The 13,776-nt window shown below is 45.8% G+C and overlaps 4 protein-coding genes across 4 annotated transcripts in view; all 4 read left to right on the forward strand.

Annotated features, from left to right (window-relative positions):
- Window positions 1-13,776, forward strand: part of S100A1 (S100 calcium binding protein A1) — a 150,355-nt gene that overhangs the window by 62,071 nt on the left and 74,508 nt on the right. The window lies entirely within an intron of this gene.
- LOC114014623 (putative small proline-rich protein 5) lies at window positions 792-1,109 on the forward strand. Its single transcript, XM_027799020.2, has one exon. It carries the CDS (start codon window positions 792-794, stop codon window positions 1,107-1,109), a length of 318 nt encoding a protein of 105 aa, XP_027654821.2.
- Window positions 7,169-7,486, forward strand: LOC114014621 (putative small proline-rich protein 5). The gene has a single exon (XM_055697095.1). It carries the CDS (start codon window positions 7,169-7,171, stop codon window positions 7,484-7,486), a length of 318 nt encoding a protein of 105 aa, XP_055553070.1.
- On the forward strand, window positions 11,788-12,888 carry LOC114014622 (keratin-associated protein 5-4-like). The gene has a single exon (XM_027799019.2). It carries the CDS (start codon window positions 11,788-11,790, stop codon window positions 12,886-12,888), a length of 1,101 nt encoding a protein of 366 aa, XP_027654820.2.

The raw sequence follows: 13,776 nt of genomic DNA on the forward strand, positions 1-13,776 counted from the left end.
TCTTTCATAGGGAGGTGAAGGAATTAGAGTGCTATTAATAACCCATGGGACAATTATACTGCTAAAAGCACAGTGCATCAAAGGGAAAATGAGGGAAGCTGAACACAGCGGATAGAAATGGGCTGGGATATGTAATTAGGTTACACTTGCCAAGAGATGTCTCATGTCCCAGATAACCCTTTGGAAGAGTATAAAAGGTCTCTCATCCCAATTTCCTTCATTCGGTTCTCTGTTCCTGTACACCTACATTTGTGTTGCTGAAGGGGTAAGTCCAATTTTTCTATTTCTCTTGAGTTTCTTCAGCTCATACAAGCTTTGGTAGAGTTGGAGTATAATACTCACTCCCCACCTCTGGACCTCGGTGATGCCAGAGCCCAAGTTCCTGTTACCCACAGGAGCTGTTCTATGAACACAAATGACAAGTGGGATAGATTGGAAAATACAGAGGGAGGACAGTCAGAGGACTTTATGGAAAAAAGGCTTTGAAGCTTTGGAGTAGAAGGCACTGGAAGGCCCAGGGCTGCGTACGGGCAACAGATGTTTTGAATAATTTCTCTCTGAAAAGCAAGTTGCATCTCTAAAAGGTCGTGTTTTTAGTGGGGGATATAAATCATCTCCAATACTTAATCAGCACTGAAATAATTTTCTTATCCCTGAAGAACTAGACATTAGGAAGAAAATGGGGAGTTTGAGAGCAAATTAGAGAATAGAGGTATGCTCACACACATCAGGGCTGCTGTACCAGCATGACCGTCTCTCTCTTCCCTACAGCTTTGCCAATACTCCACAAGATGTGCTCCCGCAGGTCCTGCCACAGCCACGAAACCTCCTGCCACGAATCCCACTCCCCCTGCCATGACTCGGGGCCCTCCTGCCACGACTCCCGGCCCTCCTGCCATTACACCATCCAGAGGCAGCCCGTGCAGAAGTACAACTACGTGACGCCCTGCTGCCCCCCGGTGCAGACCTATTGCCCCCCTGTGCAGCGCTATTGCCCCCCCATGCAGAGCTATTGCCCCCCGGTGCAGCGCTATTGCCCCCCGGCCCCCTACTGCCCCCAGTACACCAAGAACATCTGCAAGCTGCCACCGACGTACCCCAAGTACTAGCAGCAGGATCCAGCCCCAGCACTTGGACCTACCGGCTCGCTTCTCCCTTGGATGCTCTTGATGCCTGAAGCTTGAACCATGGGTTCTCATTTCCCATTCTAGGCTTGTGTGAATCCTAGAATACTTCATCTTTTCTTCAAAATATAAATCAGATCTGTTTTAATTTATTTAGCATGCAAGACCCAGCTTATGTTCTTTTCCAAAAGACTGGGAATTATTTATCTTGGCAATGGCTTGCATACAATGTGTCAACCTCCAAAACACGCAAATGAGACAATAAAATTTCATTTCCAAAAATAGAAAAAGTTTACAATTTTTTTTATTCTTTGACCTCTTTACTTGAGAATTATCTTTACTTCTGACTTCTTAGACATTGCTTCTCATTCTTTTCTTTCCAAACTTATCACAAAAAACCCACATTCCGAATTTTCAAAGTGAATGAAAGCCAGTCATTCCAGATGCATTTCTACAGCAGCCGAACACATTTATGCGCAACATACAGAGAGCTCAGCTATACCCTGTTTAGCCTAGGACTGTCTTCCTCAGTCCCCTGCTTCAGCGGCACCTCATACTTTATGTGTCACTCTGACTCAGAATTACAAACTTTTTGAGGTGTCCCATAAATGCAAATAGGTGCCCAGAGGTCTTCTCTAACCCGCCTTTTTTAACTGAACTGCAAATTACTGCTCTCAATGAAAACTGCACACACTTAAAAATAAATGCTAAATCTCTGTCTACTTTTTTACAACCTAAGATTATCCTTATCTTCCCAGTCACCAGCCCATCTAGCTGAGACATCTGTTCTAGAACAGGATCGCTCACTTCCTTCTGCCAGTGCCTGTTTCCCTGCATCACAAAGAGCTCGACAACTTAAAGCTTCACCTTAAGTTGCTAACTTTGAGTATCTAAAAAAGGGTGAGGTGAATGCACCCTGCGTGATAGGGAACTGACACAAGGGCCTTCCCCAAAAATACCATTTTAAAAACCTAGATGGACAATTTCTACATTATTTATAACTCTCAGCACTTTTCAGAAGACTGCAGGTGAGACTTTCCTAAACAAGGGCTAGCTCTGAAAGATTTTTTTAAAAACTTCTTTTTGTTGCTGAATCACAGCCTTGAAAAATAAATAAAAAGAACTTTAACCAGGACATGAAACCATGCTTTCCCAGGACGTATTTTCAAGTTCAGAATGAATTAGCATCTCGCAAAATTGTTGTCAGAGTAGCAACGTAGCAATACTTTTTTTTCCCCCAAATTGGACATGAAAATAAACCCTGAAAGATATGAAGACCACCCCAATAGAGATAGCTGCTCCCTTCTGAACTCGGTGAGCAACTTTCAAGACCCACTTGTTCTAGTTGCATGAGGACAGACCCATGGGATGCTCCTGAGGAGTTCCTGCAGCACCCACCGGGATCAAAGTCACAGGAAAGGAACAATTACCCATTTCATTGTCCTAAATTAAAGCCTGGGGCCACTGTGAGAGAAACTTGGTAGTAAATAGTAAAACGCTGCAATGTGCAAAAACTACAAAACTGCTTAAGATGGGAGCCTGAAGCAATTTGGGATCTGAAAACAGGATGCCAATAGTTAATAGCTTCCCAGCACAAATCCTTCCTGCTTAGGATCTGAAATCCCCTTCTTCTAGGAGGAGTGTAAACAGGATAATATCGTGGCACAATGGAATAACAGCTGATGGGTGATGGACTCACAAACAGAATGAAAAAAACTGGAATTGGGAACATTCTTCTGGTGTCATCTCCGGTGTTGAGGCATTAGGTGCATTTGAGCTAGTCAAGAGGACTTCCCTCTAAGTGGAGTACATGTGAGTTGTGGCTGTTAATTACAGTCCCTTGTGTCACAAAAAAACATATCAATCAAAACGTGAGTCTGCCATGCAGACCAAGGGGCAGCATGCGGGGTAGAGTCAACACTTTTGAATTGTACGTTGATGCAATACTGGTTGCCCAACAACAAATCACTTAATAACTCTGGGGTTAGGCTCATTTTTAATATGTAAATATGCAACTGCCTTCAAAATTCCCTTATAAAGCAGATTGGGAAATTCACTGCCTATTAACAAGTTAAAGAAAAAGTCATAATTGTTCTTCCTGACTCTGTCAAATCGGAAATGCTAAAAACTAGACACAGAAGATGAATGTGACTACTTAATTGTCAGCATTGCCAAGAGATGCATAATTTCTTGGACAACCCTTTGGAAGATATAAAAGTCCGCCATCCCCTGTTCCTCCTTCATTCAGTGTCAGCTCTCAGTGCTCTTCCTTTTGCCTTCTCAAAAAAAAAAAAAAAAAAAAAGGTAAGTTGGATTATTTGATATATCTACTATTGAGCAGCAGGAGCTCACATAGGAATTCTAGCTGACTAGTTCTGCATTTAGACCTTACCTTTGTCTTAGAAATTTATTAATTTCAGTGACTGAGTGCCTGAACCTGTAAGCTACACGAAGGGTGCTCATGGTCTGCTCACAGCAGATGGGATGACCAAAAAATAGGAGTAATTGAAAGACCACGTCTGCAAAGACACAGAGTCTTTGGGATCCAGCAAAGAATGAATTCCCAGACTAGCTGGTGATGGAGGGAAAGACACCTCAGACAAGTCAGTGCAGTTTTAGAAGTAAATTTTACCTTAAAAAGCCAACAGTAGCATCTTGGTAGGGAAATTCCCATCAGAGCTGGGCCATCGTAGAGTATCCCCCAAAAGACAAGGCAATATCACTTTCAGGGTCAAGATACCCCATATATTACAAAACAAAGGAAAACAAAACTTCCCATACCACTACAAAAAAAGATCCAAGGGAAAGGCAGAAGGTTACAGTGGGGCAGCCGTGACAGCTTGATGGTCTCTCTCTTCCCTACAGCTTTGCCGATACTCCAGAAAGATGTGCTCCCGTGGGTCTTGCCATAGCCATGAAACCTCCTGCCACGGATCTCGGTCTTCCTGCCACGGATCCCACTCCTCCTGCCATGACTCGGGGCTCTCCTGCCATTACACCATCCAGAGGCAGCCTGTGGAGTACACCTACGTGATGCCCTACTGCCCCCCCATGCAGCGCTATTGCCCCCCGGTGCAGCGCTATTGCCCCCCGGCCCCCTACTGCCCCCAGTACACCAAGACCATCTGCAAGCTGCCACCTACATGCCCCAAGTACTAGCAGCAGGATTCGGCCCCAGCACCTGGACCCACCGGCTCGCTCCTCCCTTGGACACTGTGGCCACGGATCACCTCATCCTTACTGAAATCCCTGTGTCTCTGCCATGTGCCTCACTGCTGGTCTGGATGAAGTGTTCCCCTAATTATCATTTAAGGTGTCATTCTTTCTAATTATTCAGGAAATGTTCTTTCTAATTATTTGGTGCATAATTACTGTTGGGAATCTTTCTGTGCCATGCACTTCTCTTTCAGACTCATCCAGGTGAGGGAAACAATAAATCTTGTAATTCATGAGACCCGCATTGTCTTTCTTTATTCGCTTTTTCCTTTAGACTTTTTTATTTTTTATTAAACTTCCGTTAAGTTTCCTCATATTCTCAAAGTGCCACGATAGTTAGTAGCCAATAACAACAATTTCCACCTTCATTTGGGAAAAACGGGACACATTAGTAAAGGAAAAAATTCTCAGCTACCATAAACCTACATCAGCCTAAAGGGCTGAACAGAACAAAGTTTCCCCTGCTTACACCAGACTATGAGCTGGTCTACACAGATTTTTGTCCCATCATTTTGAAAAAAGAGCAAAGACAATTTAATTCAGGCTCTTTTGTTCTGGAGACAAGCACAGCTCATTAAATGAAAGAGGAATAATTAGTTCATAAGCTGCTAATAATCCTACTCAGTACATGCAATAATTTCCTTCAAGCTCAACTTTGGAACTTGGGCAAATAAATGTTTTCAAATATCTTCAGACCTCTGAGCCTCTGAAAACAGAAGTCACAAACTTCTTCATATTCTAGTGTTGTTTGTCACCAATATGTATTTTGGAGCAGAGAAATGGGTTAGACCTCAGAAGGTCCATCTCATGTAAGACTCCTGTGCACTCACGTAGACCAGATCTGAGCACCACAATATGTTATTATGGAGAGCTCATAAACCAAACCTTGCTGAATGTAACTGAGCAAGTACCAGTCACCACATTGCTCTAAAAATGACGCTTCATCACTGGAGGTTGGTCTTCCCTTACATACACCCATAAAAGAACCGCAAGCAATGGGTGGTAACTCTTTAGAGATCATGTTTTCCTTAGCAGGATCTGAATTTAAAAGATTCAGAAACATTTTTTGAGGGGGTGTGTAACAACACCCCAGTTTTGGAAGGCTTTTGAGGAGGTAGAAAGATTTCAGATGAACATCAGTGTGCAACTGCAGGCCAAAGCACGGAGGGAAGGAGACACAGCATCGGCTTTGCTGACTGGGCAGCTGCAGCCTCTCCTGGTGTTGGACCCACAACTGAGTCACAAAATGTCCCTGAGGAATCCGTGCAATCCTCCCTTCCCACACAGAACTCACCACAAGCAACTGTATCGCCTCTAGCCTGAAGAAAAGCTGTAGGACACCCATACTTTAGAGAGAGCTTCTTGTTAGCAGTCAGCGAATTACTCTAATGGGTAACATTTTCCAAAGTTGATGAGTTATGGGCTTCATTTTCTTGTGCTTCAAAGACCAAGTCAAACAGGATTATAAATCCAGCTTTAGTGCCCATAATTTCCCCACTAATAACAGAACCCAATATTTGCTCACGCTTCAGCTCAGATGCTCCCTTTTGCTGAATCCTCTGCTTTCCAGACATCTCTGCAGGTAAGATTGGGTGAAAAAAAGTACAAGAAATCAGCGAAGGGAAAGAGAAACCAAGGAACAGAAAAACTGAACATACTCATACCCTGTACGGAGCTCATCACCATTCCTCTCTGATCTTAAGTACTAAATAAGCTTTGATACAAGTGGAACATCCTGATGTGGTCAGCCAAGTCATCAGGCAAGTCAAGGAACGTGTGAAGAATCAGAAATAGTTTCTTTTTTGCCATACCTGGGGACCGAAGAGATTGTGCCAGCCTTCCCAGCATCGTGCCATCCCCATGAGTTGCAGCTGGCAATCCCATTTCCTCTTGGCATTCAGCAACGTGTAAATTAAAATCCTGAGCTGTCACCTGCACAAAACGGTAGGCCTACCCCAGGAGTCAGCATTTCTGAGACTTAAAGACCTTTCTGTCACTGATGCAATCCCAGTTGCCCATTGGCAAGCTAATTAACACCTATGAGATTAGTGTCCGTCTCCAGGAAATGGGAAAGAAATGCCTCCCAAAATCCTTATGTGCATTAGGAATTACATATGGGATGAAATACAATGTGACAAAGAGGAAATGCTAAAAATAGAATAGCGCAAACATCCGCGGGATTGAGTGTGGAAATAATTAAATTGTCATTGTGAAGAGGTGTCTCATATCCGAGATAAACTTCTGGAGCTGTATAAAAGATCACTCAGCCCAGTCCTCCTCAGACCTTCGCTTCCAGACACTTCTCCCTGTAGCTGAAGAAGGTAAGACTGATTTTACTATTTCTGATCGTGCTCTGTGAAGAAACCTCCAGTAGAGGTTTTTATGGACCTCCTGGGAGCTGGGACTTAACTAAAGGCTTTCTGCTTGCAGCCTCATGGTGCTCTGAGTGCCATGGTGCATGGCACATGGAGGGAGGAGGACCACCGGGGAAGGTGCAGCAAAGGCACACGCAGGGACCCTCGGGCGACACAAGCTCCGTGCCCTTCCACAGGGGAGATGGAGTTTGGGAGTGGCTCGTGGGGCTCGTTGCATCAGCTCGCAGGGACCTGGCTTCACGCAGGAATTGTCAGAGCAAGCCCTGCGGATAAGGCAGGACGGAGGGTGCATTCAGTTTGGGTTAGGAAGGCAAAAAGAAAGGGAGAAACAGTTTGCTGGGCATCTCAAGATAAATATTTTTTTAAAAAAGGGGAGGGAATAAGAAATGAATGTGGACCTCCTCTTACTCTGTTCATCTTTTGCTCCTGACAGCTTTGCCGATACTCCACAAGATGTGCTCCCGCAGGTCCTGCCACAGCCACGAAACCTCCTGCCACGAATCCCACTCCTCCTGCCATGACTCAGGGCTCTCCTGCCATGACTCCCGGCCCTCCTGCCATTACACCATCCAGAGGCAGCCCGTGCAGAAGTACAACTACGTGACGCCCTGCTGCCCCCCGGTGCAGACCTATTGCCCCCCGGTGCAGCGCTATTGCCCCCCCATGCAGAGCTATTGCCCCCCGGTGCAGCGCTATTGCCCCCCGGCCCCCTACTGCCCCCAGTACACCAAGAACATCTGCAAGCTGCCACCGACGTACCCCAAGTACTAGCAGCAGGATCCAGCCCCAGCACTTGGACCCACCGGCTCACTCCTCACCCAAAGCCTCAAGCCCATCTCCTTGCTCACTGCTCGCCAGCCGTGCTGCTTCTCTGCAAACAAGCACTTTTAAAACAGTTGGAAGGTAGCGCGATATTAGGATGATGAAGTCTCTCAGTTTAATGAACTTTGGAGCTGTTATCTTCTTCCTGCCAATGCAAAGCTCACTGTCCACTGGGAATGGTTTCTTTCTTGCTTTGCTGCTTCACTCTCCAGCAAGACAATAAAAATTTTATCTCAAGCCTACCTAACAGTTCTGGATGTTTTCAGTCACCACTCCATCATATCTGCTTGCATGGTGGCATCAGTTTTATCTCATGGGTTTAGAGCCATGCTTTAATCACTGGTGAAAATAGATAAAGCAGGAGGAACATCAAGGAAACATGAAAGTCAAGGAAAATGTCTGTGGCACCTACCAGTGATGCCAGGAGTGCTGCAGCACATGCAGAAGGCTAGGAGGAACACGTCGGGTTAATTCCTGATAAAACCAAATATTTGCCCTGAGCTCGGCAGACATAATGGGGGTTTCAGAGTCACAGCCGGGGGGCTTGGTCTGCACATTCCTGGTTTTACTGCAGATGCAATCTTTAAAAGCCGCCGCTATATTTGGAAACAAAACAAAGCAAATCCTGCAGGGTTTGGAACCTGCCTTGGAATACCCTCAATTAAACAATTCCTACAGTGTAAAATGAGAGAAGCTTTCCCCAGCATGATTCATCCACCCCAGGGCAGGCATGGGAAATAGGCTGGATGAACTGGACATTGCAAGGACCTGCTAAATGGCCGGTTGGTATAGAACTAATTGGAATTAGTTATTTGCAGGTTATGGAGAAAATCGTTATTACAGAGGAACAGCCTGCTAAAAAGTAAAAGTTGCAAACAGGATGCAGAGGGCAGTTAATGACTCCCCTACACTCCAGCTGTTGCCATGGCTGAGAGATGAGTCATTTTCATACGACCCTTGGCAGCTACTTTAAAAACTCCTTTCCTTACTCACTCTTCACCTCTCCGCCGTTGAGTATTGAGTCAGTAAGGCTTTCTGTCCATAGGAGCGTGTTTGCCTTCAAGTATATACATCCACTTCCCCTTGCTGCCCCAGGCCTCCAACTTTCTATTCTGTGATTAATCATGGCGCTTTTTATTTCCTCTTCCTTTCCCAAGTCCCACAAAGAGCACGAAGCCTCTGAGCTGGTTACGCTTCCTGCTGTGCTCAAGCTTGAAGTTCCTGTTAACTTGAGGATGAGAAATGGCCGCAATTACAGGGAAACAAGACAAAGGTGGTTTTGTTTCTATTCTATTCTAAGCTTCTGTCAGCCCTGGAGAGGTTTGACACCTGGAACATCAAGGAACAAGCCTTAATGAATGCTTTAGCTTGTTAGAATACCTTCTTTTTTAATTCAGAGGCCATGGACATTTGGCAAGAGAAGTCCTCTATACCTAATGCTCTGGATAGCTTAGAGGAACATTTCTGCTCTAATGAGTATGTGCTAAATAACCTAACAGTGGATTTCCACAACAAGGATAAATTGTGAGCAAACCCCGGAGGATTAACAAGGAGGAATTCACCTTAGCTGTTTCACGGTGAGGCTTGCTTCACTGCATCCATAATTCTCAAATCAGAGTGGTGTTACTCTGGGCACCTTACAGAGCCTGCTAAGTTCATTCACTCAAGATTAACTTTAATTGGGTTGGGGTTTTTTTTACCTAATTTGAATATTATTTTTTTTTAACTTCTCTTGTAACATCAGCTATGGGTCTCCCAGCTTCCTGTGGATCTGTCTTACATGGCTTTAGACACCTCTGATGTTCATATCCAGTTCTAACAGTAGTGGTGGGTTTTATGACTCAAGGGACACTGCATGAAGCAATGCACCAGGTTCGTACAAAGTCAAGCAGAAAACTGCCTCACTTTGACTAATATCGCTTACTTTACCTCGCTGCTCAGGATCCAACTTGTCTGTCTTTTCTCTGCACGCTCAGAAGTCCCCTCCTGGCCACCTCCCAGGTTGCCATGAGCCAGCTTTATTGTTAGGCGAGATGCAGGTACTCAGCTTGTGTAAATCTCTATCGTTAATTAGATTGTAATGTGTGGCAGTGACCTGGTCTAACCCGTCGTTAGCATGAAGCGAAACTCAATAGGGAATGAAGCCTGTGTTTTAGTGGGCAGGAACATCAACCTTGGAAAGAGCTTGCCAGGAGAAGTGGTGACTTCATGGTGCTTTGAATTCTTCAGAGCAAGACTGGGTAGCATTTTAAAAGCTGGGATGTAGCCAGATAAAATCATTAACTACTCAACAGAAACCCATGCTGTATGTCACCAGAAGTCAAACTGAAGATTCGCGGTGACCCATCTTGTCCTCAGCATCTGTGATCTGGATTGCACCGTCTTTCTGTATAAACAGAAACAGCCTGAATCTTCTCTCCTCCACCTCAGCAGAAATCAGGGCATCTCCAGTGAAGCTGTACCCTGTAGAGGATGGTGGTCAAGGGTCTTTCGGTGCTCTGCTCCCACAGCAGCCCTGCTCCCCGGCATGATCTCAGAAATGAAATATTTAATCACGTCAGTCATGATCGCAGGTCCCGTGAATTTCCTCTGACCGGAGAGAGATAATTTTTTTAGAAGACGTAGTTTAATTTGAAATCCTAAAGATGCTCAGGGCATCACATGAGGCCTTCAGGCTTTCATGCAAAATAAATATTAACGTCATTAATGAATAATTGCAACATGATCATTAACATCAGAACTAATGAATGTCAATGGGTGACTGAGAACTGAGCATAGAGTTATTCAAAAAATAACATCCGTAGGTGGATCTTTCATTACTCAAGGGCATACTAGGACTTAAAAAAATGGAACTGGAATTTTGCAGATCAAGTTATGCTAAGTGGAAACAGGATGTAAAACTTCCAGAAAAGTTTTGTGTTTTGCTTTTATTTAAAGTTGTCCAAAAGGAACTGGAAAAATATGGACTCCAATTTGACCCAAACTCTATTCCAAATTTCCATAAGGAATTTTCACAGTACTTTGCACTTAAAATTTCTGATATTGGCAAGGCCAATGGCATGTGTTTTCCCATGCATGGATGGAATGAGGCAGCAAGGGATGAGATGTCAAGAACTTTCTGTTACATATTTGCCCTTCTGATGATCAGAAACCCTGAAGACAGACATTGGGCTTCACCATTTCTGCATCCAAAACCAAAACATGGGGCCTTGGAATTACACTTCCTGGAATTCTATTTTTAAAAATCATATTGAGGAGTGACTGACATCCAGAAGGCCTCTGCATGCCTCTGAAATCAGCTGCTCCTCAATCTTAATTATGATTTTTATGTTAATTGAGTACTCACTAGCACTGAACAAGCCACCTAGCATCTCAATATAACAGCATTACCATATGCAAAATGAGCAGAAACATACCTCCACCAGCATCACACAAGAATTAACTTGACATTAAAAAATTGTAAAAAATTTACAGAACAGATTGATAATGACACAAAATTGAGGGGCTGGTCAAAAACCACGAGGCAAAGACTAAATAGATGAAGGGACATTCAACAAGTAAGTATAGGCTTAGTGCGTAAATCACAAATTGCTGTGGGGTACCTCATTTCCGGCAGGACAATTTTGAGCTAAATAAAAGGTCTCCCCATCCCTTTGCTCCTCACTCAACTGCACTGCTCAGCTAGCACGGTAAGTGTTAGCTATTAGCAGTGTTCCTTGATAGCAACGGTTCTCATTTGGGTTTGGTCAAGCAATGAATTGAAATGTGTCTTTGTATCCGGTCTTTGTGGGGTGTTGGGTGAGATGACCTTTAAAGGTCTCGTCCAACCTAAGCTAATCTATGACCTGCAGCTGTCTCTGAAAACCAGATTTTCCTAGCCTGTTGGTCCGTTGAGTATTGCAAAAGACAGTTGGCAGAGAGAGCCCAGCGGAAAACAAGCTTCTTGGGATGGAAATCCATGGAGTGATCTTCATGGATGAGCACAGGAGAATGAGTTTCCAGGACAGTTCAAAAGATGCAGAGATATCGCTGGGATGGTGACAGGTGGCTTGGTTTCTGTAAGGATCTTTTTTTGCAGCTCAGGAGAAATAAATGGGAAGTGGTGTGTGATATGGCTGTTGCCCATAGGCCTAGGTGGTGGCATTGGTATTGGACACAAGACACATCTGTGTCCTAGGAAAGATGGGTTGTGTCTGAAAGTACATTGTGTTTCAGGTCCTCGCCCCTTCCAGCCTTGACTACGCTGCAACATGTGCTCTACTGGATGTTGCTCCACCGGGTGCTGCTCCATTGTGAAGAGCAAAACAGTGTGCTGCAGCCAGCCGTGCCAGAAGACCATCTGCTGCGAGCCATGCCAGACAAGCGTCTGCTGCAGCCCATGCCAGCAGTCCTGCTGCTGCGACCCGTGCCAGAAGCCCTGCTGTGACCCGTGCCAGACAACTGTCTGCTGTGACCCGTGCCAGAAGCCCTGCTGCGACCCGTGCCAGAAGCCCTGCTGTGACCCATGCCAGCAGTCTGTCTGCTGCGACCCGTGCCAGAAGCCCTGCTGTGACCCGTGCCAGAAGCCCTGCTGTGACCCGTGCCAGACAACTGTCTGCTGCGACCCGTGCCAGAAGCCCTGCTGCGACCCATGCCAGAAGCCCTGCTGCGACCCGTGCCAGACAACTGTCTGCTGCGACCCGTGCCAGAAGCCCTGCTGCGACCCATGCCAGAAGCCCTGCTGCGACCCGTGCCAGACCACTGTCTGCTGTGACCCGTGCCAGAAGCCCTGCTGCGACCCATGCCAGAAGCCCTGCTGTGACCCGTGCCAGACAACTGTCTGCTGTGACCCGTGCCAGAAGCCCTGCTGCGACCCGTGCCAGACAACTGTCTGCTGTGACCCGTGCCAGAAGCCCTGCTGTGACCCGTGCCAGACAACTGTCTGCTGCGACCCGTGCCAGAAGCCCTGCTGTGACCCGTGCCAGCAGTCTGTCTGCTGCGACCCGTGCCAGAAGCCCTGCTGTGACCCATGCCAGCAGTCCTGCTGTGACCCATGCCAGAAGCCCTGCTGTGACCCATGCCAGCAGTCTGTCTGCTGTGACCCGTGCCAGCAGTCCTGCTGTGACCCGTGCCAGCAGCCCGTCTGCTGTACCAAGGTGTGCCAGCCATCCGTCTGCTGCTGTGGCCAGCGACCCTGCTGCTGCTATGGCTGCCGTCCCTGCTGCTGCTCTGGATGTCAGTCTTGCTGCTCCTACGTGGTGAAGAAGAAGCCCGTCATGGTGTGCTGCAGCCCCGTGCAGTGCTGCTCTCCCATGAGGAAGTATTGCATCCCCATCCAGCAGTGCTGCGCCGCAATCAAGAAGCGCTGCTGAGCCAGCTCTGGGTAACAAAAGCAGCTCTGCCAGCTCCCATCTCTGGTTTGCAACAAGAACAGGCACAAGGAGATGAGAACCTGCTCATTTGCTTCCAGTTCACATGATGATGGAGTAAACGCCTCGCTATTCTCTTCTTGTTTTCAAATTTAAGCTGTCTTCTTTCTGCCCTTTGATTATTGAACATCTACTCGAATGTATCACCCACTGCACATGGGAAAGAGCTGTTAGATGTTAGTGGCGCTGTTAATTCTCTTCTTGGTGTACAGGTTGTGGGGTACCTTTGCTGTCACTGTGATCGTTCTTCATTTTCTGTCTTGACTTGTAGGCAATAAAACTTAGCATTAAGCAAAACGCAAAATCTTGTCTTTTGGTTATTCTTACATTTCTTTGCATGGAATGTGCCTCATTCTGTGCCATTTCCTATACGGGCAGCCTTCCTGATGGCTACAGATGTTCCTCCATGGCACAGCAGAACACTGGGGAAACAAAGAGCCACTCAGCCATGATTCCCATTGGCATAAATTAGGTCACAGCTGAAGACAGCAAGCAAAGTAGTATGATCCCTTCTTGCATCTACTGATCATCTGCCTCAGTTAGCTCAGTTTTTTACTATAAAACTAAAGGGTTAAGGTAAATAAAACTTAAAGGGGACAGGCTGAAGGAAACATGTGTAACTCCACCATCTGAAAACATACCACCCTATAAGATGTATAGGAACTCATCCCTGATACTGGAATAGGTACTTCAACAGGCACTGAGAGGAATTCACTACTCACTGATCAGCAGGCATCACCTTCTTCTACTACCATCTTCAAAAACAAAATTTCAGAAAACACTTTACATCGGTGAATTATTTTTATGTGAGCAGAGATTTTCATATGCAGC

The sequence above is a fragment of the Falco cherrug genome, chromosome 19 (genome assembly GCF_023634085.1).
Source record: "Falco cherrug isolate bFalChe1 chromosome 19, bFalChe1.pri, whole genome shotgun sequence".
Taxonomy (NCBI): domain Eukaryota; kingdom Metazoa; phylum Chordata; class Aves; order Falconiformes; family Falconidae; genus Falco; species Falco cherrug.

Bases quoted from the DNA above. Each gene is read 5' to 3' on its own strand.
- LOC114014623 (XM_027799020.2), top strand. From the start codon at position 792: ATGTGCTCCCGCAGGTCCTGCCACAGCCACGAAACCTCCTGCCACGAA.
- LOC114014621 (XM_055697095.1), top strand. From the start codon at position 7,169: ATGTGCTCCCGCAGGTCCTGCCACAGCCACGAAACCTCCTGCCACGAA.
- LOC114014622 (XM_027799019.2), top strand. From the start codon at position 11,788: ATGTGCTCTACTGGATGTTGCTCCACCGGGTGCTGCTCCATTGTGAAG.